Source organism: Centropristis striata, chromosome 13, assembly GCF_030273125.1.
Source record: "Centropristis striata isolate RG_2023a ecotype Rhode Island chromosome 13, C.striata_1.0, whole genome shotgun sequence".
In the NCBI taxonomy this organism is placed as follows: Eukaryota; Metazoa; Chordata; class Actinopteri; order Perciformes; family Serranidae; genus Centropristis; species Centropristis striata.
The window spans coordinates 1,743,934-1,764,155 of NC_081529.1; the positions used below are offsets into that span (position 1 = coordinate 1,743,934).

At 35.7% G+C, this 20,222-nt stretch overlaps 1 protein-coding gene across 1 annotated transcript in view; it reads left to right on the plus strand.

Moving 5' to 3' along the window:
* The window catches only part of caskin1 (CASK interacting protein 1), a 167,842-nt gene that overhangs the window by 110,925 nt on the left and 36,695 nt on the right, over nt 1-20,222 (plus strand). The window contains exons 3-10 of the mRNA XM_059348590.1: nt 748-845; nt 1,811-1,956; nt 5,179-5,274; nt 5,375-5,505; nt 11,844-11,952; nt 13,123-13,231; nt 15,144-15,238; nt 18,448-18,565. Of these exons, the coding sequence (XP_059204573.1) occupies nt 748-845; nt 1,811-1,956; nt 5,179-5,274; nt 5,375-5,505; nt 11,844-11,952; nt 13,123-13,231; nt 15,144-15,238; nt 18,448-18,565 (902 nt within the window). The remainder of the gene's footprint in view (nt 1-747; nt 846-1,810; nt 1,957-5,178; nt 5,275-5,374; nt 5,506-11,843; nt 11,953-13,122; nt 13,232-15,143; nt 15,239-18,447; nt 18,566-20,222) is intronic.

Sequence of the window (20,222 nt, forward strand, 5' to 3'; positions counted from 1 at the left end):
TTGTTTTCAAATTCAATTTATTAGTTTTAGTGTTAGTTGTAGTTTTTTATAATGGGGTATTTGTTGGGTGGGAGATTAAAAGAGGTCACAGTAAATTTTGCCTTTATTTCCTTTGTCTGATCCATCTTCATTATGTATGAAAAAAGTTGACAAAGATGAAAACGAAGGACATTTTCTCTATAATTTTAGTTAGTTTTGTAACCACACAACAGTTTCAGTTAATTATCATTATCATGTAACCTTTAACCCTTAAAACAAAGTCTGAAATCTCAAAAAAAGCCTTTAAAGAAGTGAGGACCGGCCGAAATTACCTTACCTAAAAATGTCCTCACTTTGTTGGTTAAAAACGTGTTCTGGTCCTCACTATGTAGGAAGTACAAGAACACAAACACACACACACACACACATCATATCCTTTACATAATACCCTTCCTCTTGTGCATTTTCCATCTCCCACTATTCCCATTTCTCTCCGAGGTCCTAATCCTTTGCTATTAAATGTATTTGTCATGCTAAGCTCTGCCATTATTACTGACCTGTGTGTGTGTGTGTGTGTGTGTGTGTGTGTGTGTGTGTGTGTGTGTGTGTGTAAGAGAGAGAGAGAATGCACATGTGGTCAATTCTGTCACGGTTATTTGCTACAAATAAAGCTTTCTGTCTTTGATGTAATGAGTGTAATTCACAAATGTAACCAATGTGTGTGTGTGTGTGTGTGTGTGTGTGTGTGTGTGTGTGTGTGTACTATAGGTTTTCCCCGTTGCATCATGCGGCGCTCAATGGGAACCTGGAGCTCATCACTCTGCTGCTGGAGTCACAGGCTGCTGTCGACATCAGAGACCAGAAAGGTGCAAAGGAAATACACACACACATTCACACACATACCTAAACATATACATGTATATATATATATATATATATATATATATATATATATAGATAGATAGATAGATAGATAGATAGATAGATAGATAGATTACTTTATTCATCCCCGAAGGGAAATTCGGTTGTCCCAGCAGCCCGGTATTCAAGTACAATAAAATACAATAGAATAAAATACTGAGGTAGCATAAATAAAAACAACACTAAAAAAAAACACAGAATAGAACAAGGACACAAGTTAAAAAAGCAGATCAGTTGGTAGGTTGGCAAGATGATGGTAATTATACTGATGATATGATGGCAACAATGCTATGGTAACTAGACGGTATATAATTGTAATAATAGTACAGTATATAGTATATAATATGTAATAATAAATAAATAGTAACAATATAAAATAAAATAATTATAAATAATTAAAATAATTATTAATAATTATTAATAAAATAATATGATATATAATATATAAATATATAATAATAATAATAGTAATAATAATAATAAATAAGGCCGGTATAATAATAATAGTAGTATATTACAGTATATAGTAATAATAATAATAGTAATAATAATATAGCAATAATAATAATAATAATATAGCATAATATAGTAATAATAATAATAATAATAATATATATATATATATATATATATATATATATATATATACAGACCAAATATAGAAGAAGCTGTGTGTGTCACCCTCTAAAAACATTGTCCAAAAGGTAAATAAAACCAAATGTGCTAATATTTTTTCACATATATTAAATTGAAAAGTGTACAAAGACAATATATTTCATGTTCAAACTGCTAAACTTTATTGTAAGCATACACTCACACACATTATGGATTGGAGATACTGTATATCTCAGTGTGTGATAGATTCAGCCTGTGAGTTCACACCGCGTGTTTCGTGTTTCTGCGTGTGCAGGTATGCGGCCGCTGCACTACGCGGCGTGGCAGGGGAAGGCGGAGCCAATGAAGATGCTGCTGAAATCTGGTTCATCTGTCAACGGCCAATCAGATGAAGGACAGATTCCTCTCCACCTGGCGGCGCAGCACGGCCACTACGACGTGGTGAGTGACGGCAGAGTGGAGCTGCAGACACCAACATGACGTTGTTTGTGTCACAGATCAGCTGGTCATCAGCTGTTTCCCCTGAGAACCAATCAACCACACAAAAAATCATAATCCGTATGTTCTCCAGCCAGTGGTGGAATGTATCCAAGTATATTTACTCAAGGACTGTACTCAGAGCCGGCCCAAGCCTCCATGGGGCCCTAAGCTAAATTCAATTTTGGGGCCCTTTATTTTATTCAGAATAAATGACCATGCTCTGCAGCAAACAATTTGTGCAAACAACAAATCTCAAACTATAACACTATAGCACTGCGTGTACTAGCAAACAAGGTGACATTTTAATTAATGTTTGCTATCAAACGTTAGCAAAAACTTTATTTTGAAGCCCAAAGAAAAAGCAGAAATATATCGGGCCAACTCCCAGAATCAACGTAAAGTTAAGCTCAGAATTACTCAAATACAAACACGTTAGCATAAAATATGAAGCTATTTAACCGGCCAGTTAAAAGATGCATTTCTCTCGTTTTTTACTAGCTAGCTAATTTGCTATTAACAGCTACACAAATCTATTTGATAAATATTTGATTACCAAGACATGCAAACATACCTATCTTGCCGTTTTTTCTCCTCTACTCCACTACATTATGAGGCAAATAATGTACTTTTTACTCCACTACATTTAGCTGACAGCTTTAGTTACTTTTCAGGTCGAGATTTAACAGAAAAAACATGATAAATATTCAAGTTAGACCAATATTAGACCTCATAACAGTATATTAAGTCGTTAAAATGAGCCCTGGCTTGAGAAAATAAACCACTGCTTACATAATTGCTTCAATGATAATAATCTAATAATATATTTCATGATTTATTTATAACGAGTACTTTTACTTTTACTACTTTTGATACTTTAAGTACATTTTGTAGTGGAGTAATTTCACAGTGTGGTAGTAGTACTTTTACTTAAGTAAGTGATCTGTCTAGTCTATTTTTATTTGTTTTGATTGTAGTTTATTTATTTATGTTTTATTTATCTAGGATGTTTTCATATTTCTTTTCCACATTTCAATTCCAATGTTTAATATTCTTGAGATTTAAAAATTAAAAGGATGTACTATCGTGATAGTTTCTGGGAAAATATAGCGTCCTCAAAAAAGACAGGCCTACCAATAAGTCAAAGTAATGGCATGTTAAACTTACCAAAAGGTCCAAAGGGTTAAATTAACTTTTATATATATCACTTGTTCTTATCCAGTGAGTGCAGTGGTCACTGCTGGACACTTTGTGCCTATTTTCCCAGAAATATAAGTAAATAAATAAGACGATGTAGGAAAGACATGAAGATAAGAAACAAAATGAAAGACAGGAGCTGCAGAAAATTCCCTCTCAGAGGCTTTTTTTTCAAGCTGAGAAGAAACAATCTGAGGGAAACACTGCAGTGCTGCTGCAGGCTGGCCAATGCAACAACAATGAAATACAGCAGCTCAATACAGCAGCTGACGGACCCTGGAGAAGAGTGACGCTCAGCATTTACAGGCTCAGAAACTGAAGAACTGCTGCTTCTATTTGATTAAATATCCATGATTTATACTGGGGCTGAGGCTCTAATCCACAGCTGCTCCCAGTGTGCTCGGGCAAATAAATAAATAAATAAATAAACTGAAACAGGCCACAGATTAAAGCATGAATCATTTAACATCCAGCAGGGCAGAAAACATGTGAGGGACATTTGCTTTAGCAACAAGTACGGCGAGACAGTGTTTTTATCTGAGACGAGGGAATATAATGGGCGTATTCTGTTAATTTGTTCCATTTTTAAGGTGCATTAGAAATCACAATGAACTAATTCCTCTGGTGGGAATTTATCCCTCTAAGTCTTTTACCACTTGAACCAAGCTTTTCCTTTCTCTTCATGTCACAGTGTTCCTCTGAGGTCATTATACAGGACCAGCTGCTGTGCTTACAGGGACGGAGTCTCTTTAACTCAACAATGGTGGTTCTGAGGGGTATTAAGACCCCCAATGACACCCTGAACAAGAATAAGAGTGTCTGTTAGGGCGCTTTCACAACCCAAGTCCGTTTGGTTCGTCTGAATCAGAGTGAAATTGATTCATTTAGTTGGTTTTGTATTTAGTCTGGTTTGCTTTCACAGTGTAGAAATGTAAACGTGGCAAAAAAAAAAAAAAGATTTGAAGAGGGGCGTGTACCAAGGTGTTGGGCTGGAAATCTAGTCTTACTAATATTGCTTATTGGGTTAAAAGTTGGTGGTTAAAAATGTAAACAAAGCAACGTGGAACCGAGCGCAAACATGTGTCGCCAAATAATTTTGGAAGTCAGCTCTGTCACCACTGTATTTTAGTCTTTTTGGTCATTTAATGTCTTCTTTTGGGGTAATTTTGTGTTGTTTTAGTCATTTTGTGTCTTTTTTTGGTCATTTTGTGTCTTTTTTTTTGGTAATTTTGCTTCTTTTTTTGGTCATTTTGTGTTTTTTTTAGTCATTTTGTGTCTTTTTTGGTCATTTTGTGTCTTTTTTTGGTCATTTTGTGTCTTTTTTTGTAATTTTGTGTCTTTTTTTTGTCATTTTGCGTCTTTTTTGGTCATTTTGTGTCTTTTTTGGTAATTTTATGTATTATTTGGTAATTTTGCGTCTTTTTTTGTCATTTTGTGTCTTATTTGGTCATTTTGTGTCTTTTTTGGTCATTTTGTGTCTTATTTTGATCATTTTGTGGTCAATTTGTGTCTTTTTTTGGTCATTTTGTGTCTTTTTTTGTAATTTTGTGTCTTTTTTTGGTCATTTTGTGGTCATTTTGTGGTCATTTTGTGTCTTTTTTCGGTCATTTTGTGTCTTTCTTTGATCATTTGTGGTCAATTTTTGTCTTTTTTGGTCATTTTGCGTCTTTTTTTGGTCATTTTGCGTCTTTTTTTGGTCATTTTGTGTCTTTTTTGGTAATTTTATGCCTTTTTTGGTCATTTTGCGTCTTTTTTGGGTCATTTTGTGTCCTTTTTGGGTGATCTGAACTGTGCGTGTGAGATTGTGTTCAGTGAGCGGGGGTCACAGACAACATGCATGTTAAATTGGGGGTCGCGACTCAAAAACTCAAGAACTACTGTGATAGACGACCTGGTGACCTTTCCACGGTGTGCCCTGCCTCAGTAACCATTAATATAATCTTTAAATATCTCTTTTTCTCATGTGTTGTGTGTGTTTTGTGTCTCCAGTCGGAGATGCTGCTGCAGCACCAGTCCAACCCGTGCATCGTAGATAATGCAGGGAAAACACCTCTGGACCTGGCCTGTGAGTTCGGCCGAGTTGGGGTAAGAACCTACGATTTTAGTCATGATTCAAGACAGCAGCATCTGAAGACGATCCTAAAAAATGTTTCCTCTGTGTGTGTGTGTGTGTGTGTGTGTGTAGGTGGTCCAGTTGTTACTGTCCAGTAACATGTGTGCTGCTTTGCTGGAGCCCAAAAAAGGAGACACCACCGACCCCAACGGGACGTCTCCTCTCCACCTGGCTGCCAAGAACGGACACATAGACATCATCAGGTACACACACACACACACACACACACACATTCTTTAACCCTTAAAACAAAGTCTGGAATCTCAAAAAAGCCTTTAAAGAAGTGAGGACTGGCCGAAATGTCCTCACTTTGCAAAAATGTCCTCACTATGTTGGTTAAAAACGTGTTCCGGTCCTCACTATGTATGAATTACAAGAACACACACACACACACACACACACACACACATTCTTGTACTTTTATCTTTGTGAGGGCCCTCATTGGAACAGTGAATTCCCTTGCAAGGTTATAATAGTTTGGATTTTTCATTAGTTTTAGTTTGAATTCTGTTGTGAATTTTTGTTTTCAAATTCAGTTAGTTTTAATGAATTTTTAGAGTGAGTTTGCTAGTTTTAGTTTAGTTTTTATTAGTTGTAGTTTTTTGTAATGGGGTATTTGTTGGGTGGGAGATTAAAAGAGGTCACAGTAAATTTTGCCTTTATTTCCTTTGTCTCATCCATCTTCATTATGTATGAAAAAAGTTGACAAAGATGAAAACGAAGGACATTTTCACTATAATTTTAGTTAGTTTTGTAACCACACAATACAGTTTCAGTTAATTATCATTATCATGTAACCTTTAACCCTTAAAACAAAGTCTGAAATCTCAAAAAGGCCTTTAAAGACGTGAGGACCGGCCGAAATGTCCTCACTTTGCAAAAATGTCCTCACTCTGTTGGTTAAAAACGTGTTCCGGTCCTCACTATGTTTGAAGTTCAAGTACACACACAGAAACATCCTTGTAATAATAATAATAATAATAATCATCTGTATTTATAGAGCACTTTTCCAAACACATGTTACAGAAGTGCTTTACAAAGACAAGCTAAAAATAGACAACAAAAAGAAAATTACATCATTCTATGCAATTAACAGCTCAAAGGAAGTTAAAATTCAGGTAAAACTAGGAAAGACTCTCTGATAAAAACATGTTTTAAGAGATAAGATGAGATAAAACTTTATTTATACTTTTTTTCTTTATTTCTTGTTAATTTTAATGCCTGGTACAACTAAAGGTACATTTGTTTGGACAAATATAATGATAACAACAAAAATAGTTCATAAGAGGTTAATTTAAGAGCTGATATCTAGACATTTTCCATGGTTTTCTTGATAATAATTTTGGTTCCATTAACCATGGAAATGTCTAGAGATCAGCTCTTAAATTAAACTCTTATCAGCTATTTTTGTTGTTATCATTATATTTGTCCAAACAAATGTACCTTTAGTTGTACCAGGCATTCAAATGAACAAGAAATTGAAGTAAAAGGGTGGTCTAATATTTTTTCTATGACTGTAGATATAAGAACAGGATAAGTCTATAAATAATAAGACATGTACATAGATTCTATACACCTTATTTACATACATTTCTGCTATTTGGAAGAGCAAGAATTAGACTGGAAGAGACTAACTACTACTCTACTTCTATAACTGTAACCTTAGCCTTTAAACCAAGTATTAACCTTCTAACAGGTCTTTGAAGAAGTAAGACTGAAATGTCCTCACTTCCCAAAAATGTCCTCACTCTGCTGTTTTTTTTTTTAAACATGTGTTTATTAGATTTTTGTTTGCACATTACAGCTAGTCAAACAAGACATTATTACATGCAACAAAGCAAACTTTTTCTCCCTATTCTCCCTCCCATCCCCTCACCAAATAAGTATAAGAAAAACACGGTAAACCTATAAAAAAAAGATGTAAATAAAGCAAAAAGAACATATATATATATATATATATATATATATATATACACACACATACACACATTTAAATTTAGTTATATAGACAATATATAGACTTGGCTAAGTAGCTTGCTAAGCTAACTACTTAGCCAAGAAGTTAGCTAAGTAGTTAGCTTAGCAAGCTACTTAGCTAAATACTTAGCCAAGAAGTTAGCTTAACAAGCTACTGAGCTAAAAAATGGATATGGATATGGCTCATTTTTCACCCATGTTGTGTATTAGAAGAGTAGTGACAGAAAAAGGGATTTTATTCAAAAACGTATAAAGGAAAACATAAAAATTAGGATGTATGATGATCAAAAACAAACTAATTGAGGAAAACCTGGAATACTGAATGATGAATTATTGCAAAGATATAGAACATAAAAACTGTCGGGTCACTTTAGACCATGTTGTGCATCAAAGGGTTAAGAGAAATGATACGTTTAGCTTGTAATATACACATATCTACAAATCTAGATTCTTTATTTTGTAAGTCCTCACTCTGTTGGGTAAAAACTAGTTCTGGTCCTCACTATGTAGGAAGTACAAGTAGACGTACACACACACCATTTCAAATGAATCACTGAGTTTAAATGTCGTCCTGAGCTCGCTGAGAGAACAGATATATAACACAACAGGGGAACAGTATGATCCAATTAAGTGAGTGAATAATGGAGGAACGTGTTGTGATACAGTGAGAGATGATGCATCAGGCTGATACACATGAACACGTCTAGGAGACTTTACACGCCGCAGATCTGCATGTCACGCTAAATGTCAACTCATTATAATCTCATCTCCACCGGGATAATTTTTGTTTATGTTTTTGCAAAAAAAACCATCATGGCTAAGTGACTTTTGTTGCTACGGTGATGTCAGCATTCTGCACAAAAGCTCCCAGCAGAACGGAATAAACACACACTACACACTCGATTTTTCCTCTCATCGCTCTCAAACACTTTTAAGTAACTCTGGGCTGTAGCCTATATGTGTGTGTGTGTGTGTGTGTGTGTGTGTGTGTTCTTGTACTTCCAACATAGTGAGGACCAGAACACGTTTTTTAACCAACATTATGAGGACATTTTTTCAAAGTGAGGACATTTCGGCCGGTCCTCACTTCTTTAAAGGGTTTTTTAGATTTCAGACTTTGTTTTAAGGGTTAAAGGTTACATGATAATGATAATTAACTGAAACTGTATTGTGTGGTTACAAAACTAACTAAAATTATAGAGAAAATGTCCTTCGTTTTCCTCTTTGTCAACTTTTTTCATACATAATGAAGATGGATAAGACAAAGGAAATAAAGACAAAATTCACTGTGACCTCTTTTAATCTCCAACCCAACAAATACCCCATTACAAAAAAATAAAACTAATAAAAACTAAACTAAAACTAGCAAACTCACTCTAAAAACTCATTCAATCTAACTGGATTTGAAAACAAAAATTCACAACAAAATTAAAACTAAAACTAATGAAAAATCCAAAACTATTATAACCTTAGCAGTGAATTCCTCACAAAGATAGAAGTACAAGAATGTGTGTGTGTGTGTGTGTGTGTGTGTGTGTGTGTGTGTGTGTGTGTGTGTGACACAGACAGAGAGGCCGAGGGAAGGAGGGAGACACTGAAAGATGAGAGAAAGCTGCAACTGAGGGAAGATAAGAGAAGGGTGGAAAAATAAAGAAAGAGGAGAGAATAAAGCCTGTCATAGTTGATAGAGCAGAGCAAGCCTCTGTAGAAGTGACACTGATAAATGGTCCTCATTAGGCATGGCCAGCACACACACACACACACACACACACACATTCTTGTAGTTCTATCTTTGTGAGGACCCTCATTGGAACAGTGAATTGCTTGCAAAGTTATAGTAGTTTTGGATTTTTCATCACTTTTAGTTTTAATTTCGTTGTGAATTTTTATTTTCAAATGCAGTTAGTTTTAATGAGTTTTTAGAGTGAAATGCTTTAGTTTTAGTTTAGTTTTTATTAGTTTTAGTTTTTTTGTAATGGGGTATTTGTTGGGTGGGAGATTAAAAGAGGTCACAGTAAATTTTGCCTTTATTTCCTTTGTCTGATCCATCTTCATTATGTATGAAAAAACTTGAAAAAGACAAAAACGAAGGACATTTTCACTATAATTTTAGTTAGTTTTGTAACCACACAATACAGTTTCAGTTAATTATCATTATCATGTAACCTTTAACCCTTAAAATAAAGTCTGAAATCTCAAAAAAGCCTTTAAAGAAGTGAGGACCGGCCGAAATGTCCTCACTTTGCAAAACTGTCCTCACTCTGTTGGTTAAAAATGTGTTCCGGTCCTCACTATGTTGGAAGTACAAGAACACACACACACACACACACACACACACACACACACACACACACACGTACAAACACTGACACTGATTCAGTAGAAGTGTGGCAGCTTTTTTTGACAGTTGCCTCCTGTCATCTGATCTTTCAACCTTATATGTCCTCTCTCCTGACACGGTCATATTAAGCACAGGGCTGGTGATATTCCATACTTAATGAATGAAAACAACAAACAACAAACAATAAAGTCATCCAACAATCAAGGGTAGCCAAAGACTCATTCACATTTATGTATTCCTCCAGTTTACAGCATGGACTGTATAAAATATGATGTAATCTCTTGTCACAGAGAACCATGAATCATTGTGAAGCTCAGTGTCAACATAAAACAACAAAAAAGATTAAAGCCTCTCAAACATGAATATATATATTGTATAAATTGTAGACTCTTAGAAGAAAATGCTGAATTCGACACAAACTGAAGCTTGTTGGCACTCCAACAGTATGCAAAGTTAGTTGAGGTCCAATTACTTTGCAGCATTTGCAGAGAAATTAATGCAGATTGTAAATTGTAGGACAGAAATGAACTCCCACTGTACCACCTCTAGTCATTTTGTGTCTTTTTTTACTCAATTTGTGTTCTTTTTAGTCATTTTGTGTCTTGTTTTTGTCATTTTGTGTCTTTTTTTGGTAATTTTTTTCTTTTTGGGTTATTTTTGGTCAATTTGTGTTCTTTTTTGGTCATTTTGTATCTTTTTTGGTCATTTTGTGTCTTTTCTGGTCATTTTGTGTCTTGTTTTTGTCATTTTGTGTCTTTTTTGGTAATTTTTTTCTTTTTGGGTTATGTTTGGTCAATTTGTGTCCTTTTTTGGTCATTTTGTGTCTTTTCTGGTCATTTTGTTTCTTTTTTTGGTCATTTTTGGTCAATTTGTGTCTTTTTTTGGTCATTTTGTATCTTTTCTGGTCATTTTGTTTCTTTTTTTGGTCATTTTTGGTCAATTTGTGTCTTTTTTGGTCATTTTGTGTCTTTTTTTGTCATTTTGTGTCTTCTTTGGTCATTTGTTTACTTTTTTTGGTCATTTTGTTTCTATTTTGGGTGATCTGAACTGTGCGTGTGAGATTCTGTTCAGTGAGCGGGGGTCGCGGACAACATGCATGTTAAATGATATATTATATATAATATTATATTATATAAAGAAGCTCACATCTCTGAAGCTTAATTTCTCCTTTGAATGTATTTAAATACCCATTTTAAGTTGTAAACAACTTTAGATTATTTTTCAGTTCTGCATATAATCTGTTTCTGATTATGTCTTCACACATACACACAACAAAGCTGGTTCCCTCCCGCTCTGATCAGCAACCGTCTGTTTTAATGTGGCCAAATTCCTGATCTAGTTGTTCTCATTTACATTATGAAATGTGGTCTGGTGTTAACCAAAAGTTATGAGCATGATGAGTATTTTATAATTATTTTATGGACAGACGATGGCCAGAAAATTGAATTTAATCAATTTAAAATTAAATCTGTAACACAATAATTCAAATTAAATGAGTGCAGCAGAAGATAATGTTTCTTCATTATGATGAAGTGGATCCTTCAGTACATACACCATCACATTGCTGCTGTAAATACTCACTCACTCACCAAATGTGTTTTCATCCGCAGCTGAAAATAGTGCCCAAACAAATATACTATTTATACTTGTTTAAATAACATTTGCTAAAAAACTACAACGCCCAGCTGTTTTAGGAAATTACTGAGGCATTTTTTTAAAATCTTCAAGAGGAGCAGATGGGCTTGGGGCTGATTACAGTAATAAAACATAGACTTATCCTTTTTAATCAGATCAGGGCAATGTACCATGATTTCACTTTATTTTTTGTCTCTTTTTCTCTTTTCTCTGTCCTAGGCAAGGCAAGTTTATTTATATAGCACAATTCGGACACAGGGCCATTCAAAGTGCTTTACAGGGGCAAGATTAAAATACATAAAACACATTAGAAGACATTTAAAAGCGAATTAAAAAAAAAAAAAGTGAATGAATAAAACGTTTAAGAGCGAATTAATAAAAATTACAGGTTAAAATGGAAACAGAAAAGTCTTCAGACTTGATTTAAAAGAGCTGAGAGTTGCAGCAGACCTCAAGTTCTCTGGGAGTTTGTTCCAGAGATTTGGTGCATAAAAACTAAATGCTGCTACTCAACTCCACCTCATTAAACTTCATCTCTCTTTACTTTCTCACCATCTTTATACACTTTCCCTTTCTGCTGCCCCTCAGACTGTTGATCCAGGCAGGTATCGACATCAACAGACAGACCAAAGCGGGCACGGCCCTGCATGAAGCTGCCCTCTGTGGGAAGACCGAGGCAGTGAGACTCCTGCTGGAAGTAAGTGGAACTTTATTAAAATCATTCATCATCCCATACTCCAAATGTACCAAACTACAAGCAGACAGGAGCTGAAATGTAAAAAAAAAGATACAAAAATCTTTCTTGCCACATGCCATCACACTGTACAATAACAAATAATAGTCTGGTTCATTACATACCGTCGTTATGCACTTTATTATTGTTTATTATTGTTTTTTATGCACACTGTTCATTGCACCTTATTTGTTTCATAGCACCAACATTTTTATACTGCATATTCATATTTATTCTGCACTGGAATTCTACTCCTTAATACATACTCCTTCTTTAGACACTTTATTTTTATTGTATTTTTTATATTTTATTGCTTGAAGTATGCCTAGGTTGTTCTTTTTATTTAATTGTGTTGTCATTGCCATCTATAAACAATCCTGTTCATTAAAGGGTGCTCTTATTTTGAAATAAAGGCAACAATAGGCAACACTTTCAAATGATAATCATAACCTTGTTATGTAAAAGAAACATTTTCAAAGCAGATTAAATTCTATAAAAAAAAGTATTTTAGAAAAGTGAGCACCTAATTATTTAATCATATCTATTTTAACCCTCCTGTTATGTTGTTATATGATATAGGTGTTAGTGAGTTACTACTGTTTTGACCCCTCCTATTGTATTAACACACAGTGTCATTATAATAAAACTACTATTTAATAGTGTTCCTTGGGAAGTATTTAGGTATTAAATGCATTGGGGGTCTGGGACCTTTTGAGAACTAATGCTAAACTGCAATGCGAGACAGAAATCATCCAAATTACCCAATTGTGCTGGTGATGTGAAAATGCCATGGGGTTAATGAAAACAAGACAGGTAATATGCTTTAATGACCATTTCGAGTCTTTGGACTGAAGTCATCTTTGTTGAGCTTTTGGCTGGCTGGTGGTTGTGGTTAGCTCCAGCTACAGTAAAGGAGCTAGCATGGGTTATTTTCTGTTGACGCCATGATGGTTCATTATCACATCCCTAAGGAGCTTAGGTAGTTGGAAGACATTTATGAGTTGTAGGGAACTGGATGCTTTGTTTTTAGTTTACATTTTTTTCTGTTTTCACATATCCTCATGAAACAAACAAACAAGAACATTAAAAAAAAGTCAACATATCAATGTCATCTTCTTCTTTTCTCTGCTACAGAGTGGAATCAACGCCACGGTGAGAAACACCTACAGCCAGACGGCACTGGACATCGTCTACCAGTTCACTGCAACACAAGCCAGCAGAGAGATCAAGCAACTGCTGAGGGGTAGGATGGATGGATGGACGGATGGATGGATGGGTGGATGGATGGATGGACGGATGGATGGATGGGTGGATGGATGGGTGGACGGATGGATGGATGGGTGGATGGATGGATGGGTGGATGGATGGATGGATGGATGGAGGGATGGATGGATGGATGGATGGATGGATGGATGGAGGGATGGATGGATGGATGGGTGGGTGGGTGGATGGATGGATGGATGGAGGCATGGATCCAATGGATGGATGGATGGATGGGTGGATGGGTGGATGGATGGATGGAGGCATGGATGGATGGGTGGATGGACGGATGGATGGATGGATGGATGGATGGATGGATGGATTCATGGATGGATTCATGGATGGAGGCATGTTTTAAATGGATGGATGGATGGATGGATTCATGGATGGATTCATGGATGGATGGATGGATGGAGACATGGATGGATGGATGGTTGGTTGGAGGCATGGATGGATGGATGGATGGATGGATGGATGGTTGGTTGGAGGCATGGATGGATGGATGGATGGATGGATGGATGGATGGATGGAGGCATGGATGGAGGCATGGATTCAATGGATGGATGGATGGAGGCATGGATGGATGGATGGATGGATGGATGGATGGATGGAGGCATGGATTCAATGGATGGATGGATGGATGAATGGAGGCATGGATGGATGGATGGATGGATGGATGCATGGAGGCATGGATGGATTCATGGATGGAGGCATGTTTTAAATGGATGGATGGATGGATGGATGGATGGATGGATGGATGGATGGATGGATGGATGGATGGAGGCATGGATGGAGGCATGGATGGAGGCATGGATTCAGTGGATGGATGGGTGCAGGCATGGATTCAATGGATGGATGGATGGATGGATGGATGGATGCATGGATGGATTAAAATGGATGGATGGATGGATGGATGGATTCAATGGATGGATGGATGGATGGATGGATTCAATGGATGGATGGATTCAATGGATGGGTGGATGGATGGATTCAATGGATGGATGGATGGATGGATGGACGGAGGCATGGATTCAATGGATGGATGGATGGATTCAATGGATGGATGGATGGATGGATGGATTCAATGGATGGATGGATGGATGGATGGATTCAATGGATGGATGGATGGATGGATGGATGGATAGATGGATGGAGGCATGGATTCAATGGATGGATAGATGGAGGCATGGATGGAGGCATGGATTCAATGGATGGATGGATAGAGGCATGAATGGAGGATTGGATGGATGGAGGCATGGATTCAATGGATGGATGGATGGATGGATTCAATGGATGGATGGATGGATGGATGGATGGATGGATGGATGGATGGATGGATGGATGGATGGATGGAGGCATGCTTTCAATGGATGGATGGATGGATGATAGATGGATGGATGAGACATGGACTCAATGGATAGATTGATGAATTAATTGAATAGATAAATGGATTGGATGGATGGATGGGTGGGTTCATTTGATGGCTGGAAGGATTGATGGACAAAACAATACAATATTAAAATATATTACAACTAAAACAATATGATATTTGCTGTACAGATCAATGTATCGTTACACCCCCTGTGGATGGGTGGTTGATGTAAAGTAAGGAATGATAGAAAGCAATTTGTTGCAAGGCAACCCTGTCATCATTACTATAATAATAATAATAATAATAATAAACTTAATTTATAGAGCACTTTTCAAAACAAAACATTACAAAGTAAAACTAGCAGCAGCTTGATATTGTTACTATTTGGCCCACAGTGATATGCTGGGTCCCTAAATTGGCAGTCATCAAAACTTTGAGCACTCATGGTGTACACACACATTAATATGAATTATAGAATAATTTACATGTATTGTAATGTGCAATTTGATTAATTGTCTCTCAGATGCGTCAGCGGCCCTTCAGGTTCGGGCTCTGAAGGATTACTGCAACAACTACGACCTGACCAGCCTCAACATCAAAGCAGGAGACGTCATTACGGTAACACACACACACACACACACACACACACACACACACACACATACACACACATTCTTGTACTTCTGTCTTTGTGAGGGCCATCATTGGAACAGTGAATTCCCTTGCAAGTTTATAATAGTTTGGGATTTTTCATTAGTTTTAATTTTGTTTTTAATGATTTTTTTGAGTGAGTTTGCTAGTTTTAGTTTAGTATTTTTTTTATGCTTTAGTTTTAGTTTAGTTTTTATTCGTTTTAGTTTCTTGTAACGGGGTATTTGTTGGGTGGGAGATTAAAAGAGGTCACAGTAAATTCTGCCTTTATTTCCATTGTCTGATCCATCTTCATTATGTATGAAAAAAGTTGACAAAGATGAAAACGAAGGACATTTTCACTATAATTTTAGTTAGTTTTGTAACCACACAATACAGTTTCAGTTAATTATCATTATCATGTAACCTTTAACCCTTAAACAAAGTCTGAAATCTCAAAAAAGCCTTTAAAGAAGTGAGGACCGGCTGAAATGTCCTCACTTGGCAAAAATGTCCTCACTCTGTTGGTTAAAAACATGTTCGGGTCCTCACTATGTAGGAAGTACAAGAACACACACACACACACACAATGGTTGTTATTAATGGGACAACACACTGAGCATTTCTGACATGAAATCTGAAAAGCAATGTTTGTCAAGAAAAAAGTTTTCCTATTGTCTAAAATGACACAAAATCATGTCTGTTTCCCTGTGGGACACTACATTGTTAGCACTGTATTGTTCTTATTCAGGCTGCCAAAATATTGTTTAATAAAACACGACAAGGAGGGAAAATCAATTCTTAATTGAACTGCTCATAACTCATAGACATGCAACAAGAGCTTTATCATTTTAGTATTTTTTTTTAGGCAAAAACAAGTTTTATAGGCCAAAATGACTCATTAAATCAAGAAAATACCATGCAACCTGTGATAAGGAATGACAGATAGACATTCTGAGTGATTGACTGAAGGGGTCACATGCAGAAAAAGTTCAAATAAAGTTGTATAAAACTTCACTGCCAAGACCCATTCTTGTCCCTAGCAAGGTTATAATAGTTTTGTTTTTTTCATTAGTTTTAGTTCTAATTTCGTTGTGAATTTTTGTTTTCAAATTCAGTTAGTTTTAATTAGTTTTTAGAGTGAGTTTGCTAGTTTTAGATTGTTTTTATTTTTTGGAAAATGCTTAGTTTTAGTTTAGTTTTTGTTAGTTTTAGTGTTAGTTTTAGTTTTTTTGTAATGGGGTATTTGTTGGGTGCCAGATTCAAAAAAGTCACAATAAATGTTCATCTCAGCCCCAATAAGTTTATTAAGTCATAAAACCAGATAGATGAAATAGATTTCTTATCAACCAAAAAGGTTTACGTATGAAAAAAGTTGACAAAGACGAAAACTAATTTCCACTATAATTTTAGTTAGTTTTAGTTAGTTTTGTAACCACAAAATACAGTTTCAGTTAGTTATCGTTTTTTAAAAAGCTCTCATTTCTATTTTTATTTCAGTTAACAAAAATGTTTTTTCAATTCTAGTTTTCATTATTTCGTTAGTTTTCGTTAACGATAATAACCTCGGTCCGTAGGGGGAGCTAGAGGTGACACTGTTGTTGAGAAATCTTGCTCCTTGTTTGGTGAGATTATTAATAAATGAGCAAGATTAATAAGCGGTTACCTCATTTACTACGAATATGTTTAACAGAAACATATTCTCTTGCAGTCCATCCAGCACTCATGAATATTTATGAGCATTTATGCAGCCTTTGGGTGCTTATTACTATAATAAGGAAGCCAAGCAGTGCCTGTGCTCTCTCCCTCAGGGTTTCAATGAACAATTTGGCCTCTCTGCTGAGTTACAGAGGGAACTTTAGACAGCTCTAAATGCAGTCTGGTATTTGACACACTAAATAGTTTTAGGTTCTTTGATGGTTTCCTTTGAGGCTTTTCAGTAACTTTTGGAATGCTGAAAATAGATTTTTAATAATATGATTAAACCAGCAGACACAGCTTGAGTTGTAAAATAAAATTGTTGTTGTCAACGGAGGTTATTATAGTTAACCAAAAGGAACGAAATAACGAAAACTAGAATTGAAAAAACATTTTTGTTAACTGAAATAAAAATAAAAACTAGAGTTTTTAAAAAAAACATAACTAACTGAAACTGTATTGTGTGGTTACAAAACGAACTAAAACTAACTAAAATTATAGTGAAAATGTCCTTCGTTTTCGTTTTTGTCAACTTTTTTCATTCATAATTCAGTGTTTCTATTTGAACATGCAACACATGGTGAATATGTTTACTGAGACTGGGATGTTTACACTAGAACCACAATTCAAAACACCCAGAACTGTAAGAGTTAATAACCTTATTGGGGCTGAGATGATAAACCAAAGCAAAAAAAAGGAAACAAAATTAGCAAAAAAGACACAAAATGACCAAAAAAAGGGAACAAAATGACCAAAAAAAGACACAAACTGACCAAAAAAAGGGAACAAAATGAGCAAAAAAGACACAAACTGACCAAAAAAAGGGAACAAAATGACCAAAAAAAGACACAAACTGACCAAAAAAAAGACACAAAATGACTAAAAAAAGACACAAAATGTCCAAAAAAAGGGAACAAAATGAGCAAAAAAGACACAAACTGTCCAAAAAAAGGGAACAAAATGAGCAAAAAAGACACAAACTGACCAAAAAAAGACACAAACTGACCAAAAAAAAGACACAAAATGACTAAAAAAAGACACAAAATGTCCAAAAAAAGGGGAAAAAAATGACCAAAAAAAGACACAAAATTACCAAAAAAAGAACAAAATTACCAAAAAAAGACACAAATTGACAAAAAAAAAGACACAAAATGACTAAAAAAAGACACAAAATGTCCAAAAAAAGGGAAAAAAATGACCAAAAAAGACACAAATCGACCACAAAATGACCAAAAAAAAAAGGCAAAATTTATTATGACCTCTTTGAATCTGGCACCAACACATAGCCCATTACAAAAAAACTAAAACTAACACTAAAACTAATAAAAACTAAGCATTTTCAAAAAATAAAAGCTAAACTAAAACTAGAAAACTCACTCTAAAAACTAACTAAAACTAACTGAATTTGAAAACAAAAATTCACAACGAAATTAAAACTAAAACTAATAAAAAATCCAAAACTATTATAACCTTGTTGTCAACATGTACCTCTCTGACAGGTTTTGGAGCAGCACCCTGACGGACGCTGGAAAGGCTGTATCCATGACAACCGAACAGGAAATGACCGGGTGGGCTACTTCCCTTCCACCATGGTGGAGGTCATCAGCAAGCGCACAGGTGTGTGTGCCTTCCTATGTGTGTGTATGTGAGTGTGTTGGAGCTAATTAAATTCATGACCCAGCTGATAAAGTGTCAGCCAAGAGTCACAGGAATACATTATACATATTTGGAGTAAACACAGAAGAAGATAGGTAGAGATGAAGAAGAAAGTGAAGAAGCTAAGTGAATGAATAATGATCTAGCCTTTCCCATAAAAACCCTGGAGGAAGGCACTTAACTTTACATCTTTTGAGTTAACTTTCCCTGGATGAATACAAGTTAGAATAAAATCATATCAGAGAAGTTCATCTCTGTCATCTCACTGGGAGAGAAGACGTTTGTGAGTCTGCCAAACACACAGCTGTCGTGCTGCATTGCTGAAGATGTAATCCAAGATTAATGTTGGTGACCCATTTAAGTTACACTTGATCAGATCTTTTAACTGTCCTGCTACTTCTGAAATGAATGCACAAATTTTTAGCAGCTTTAGCAGCCTGATAATGAAAGTATCTGTTAATTAATGAGAATACAGACACCAAATCGTCCACCGAGTGGAATTCCAGAGTGCTTTGGCGTTATCACACATGCTCAATTTTTTGAGCAACTATATCACTTTAACTTTTAATCCTTACTTCTGCTAACTTCTGCAATGTGCTGAATTGGCACGATTGTAACGCCGCTATGAAATGTCAGCTAATGTTGCGACCACAATTTTGAGTTAGCATTGATACGCTAATGGCTACTCTACTAGCTGTAACAAGCAGCGCCGCTAGCATCAGTTAGCTGCTAGCATCAGTTAGCCGCTAGCATCAGTTAGCCGCTAGCTTTCGCTAATGACCGAATTTCACCGCTTTCCCGAATTTCCCAACAAAGAAATAAGAGTTATCAGAACTATTGTCCCTTGTTGTGAACCCCAACTTAAAGATATAAGTAACAACAACTCACCAACTTGTTTTTGAGCAGACAACTGGCTTCCTTTGTTGTGCTAACTTACATTATTGCCCTAAATGTCAATAATTTATATTTCCAAGTTTTACCAACTTAAATCACTGTTTTAGGCCAAAAAATACAAGTTGCACATTTAGACACTTTAGGATCCTTCCTTGACTTTGAAAAGCACCAACTTTGTTTGTCAGGTGTGGGGTTGAAAAAGTTGTATTATTACTTCAAACTAACTATTTCCACTTGTTTCTAGTTTTTTTTTGTGCTAAGCTTAGCTAACCTCGTCTGTTGGTACGTCCAGATGTGTGAGTGCTATCAATCTTCTCAACTAACATGCAGCAAGAAAGCTAATAACTATAATTCACAAAATGTCTTAACTTTTCCCCAAATATCTCATCATGTAAAGTTACAATGAGCTAAGGTGTATGCTGATCGAGTCAAAGACCTGCCGTGGTTACAGGTATAACTTTGGTGTCATCTTTTCATTACTTAACAGGCAAGCTATTCAGCTAATGTGTCAATCTTCCAAAAAACTAATTTTAACCTCCTTTCTCCATTTTTTAAAACCCCAAAAATGAGTTTTACCTCTCTAGTGAGATCTACAGAACACATTCACATTCATCCTGTCATCCCAAAGTGTCACTGCGCAGTCATAAACTGGCTCAGATGTTTTTAACTGTGTTTTAGTGTCTGTCTGGAGGTCTGGTTTCTCTGTTTGTCCATCTGTCTGTCT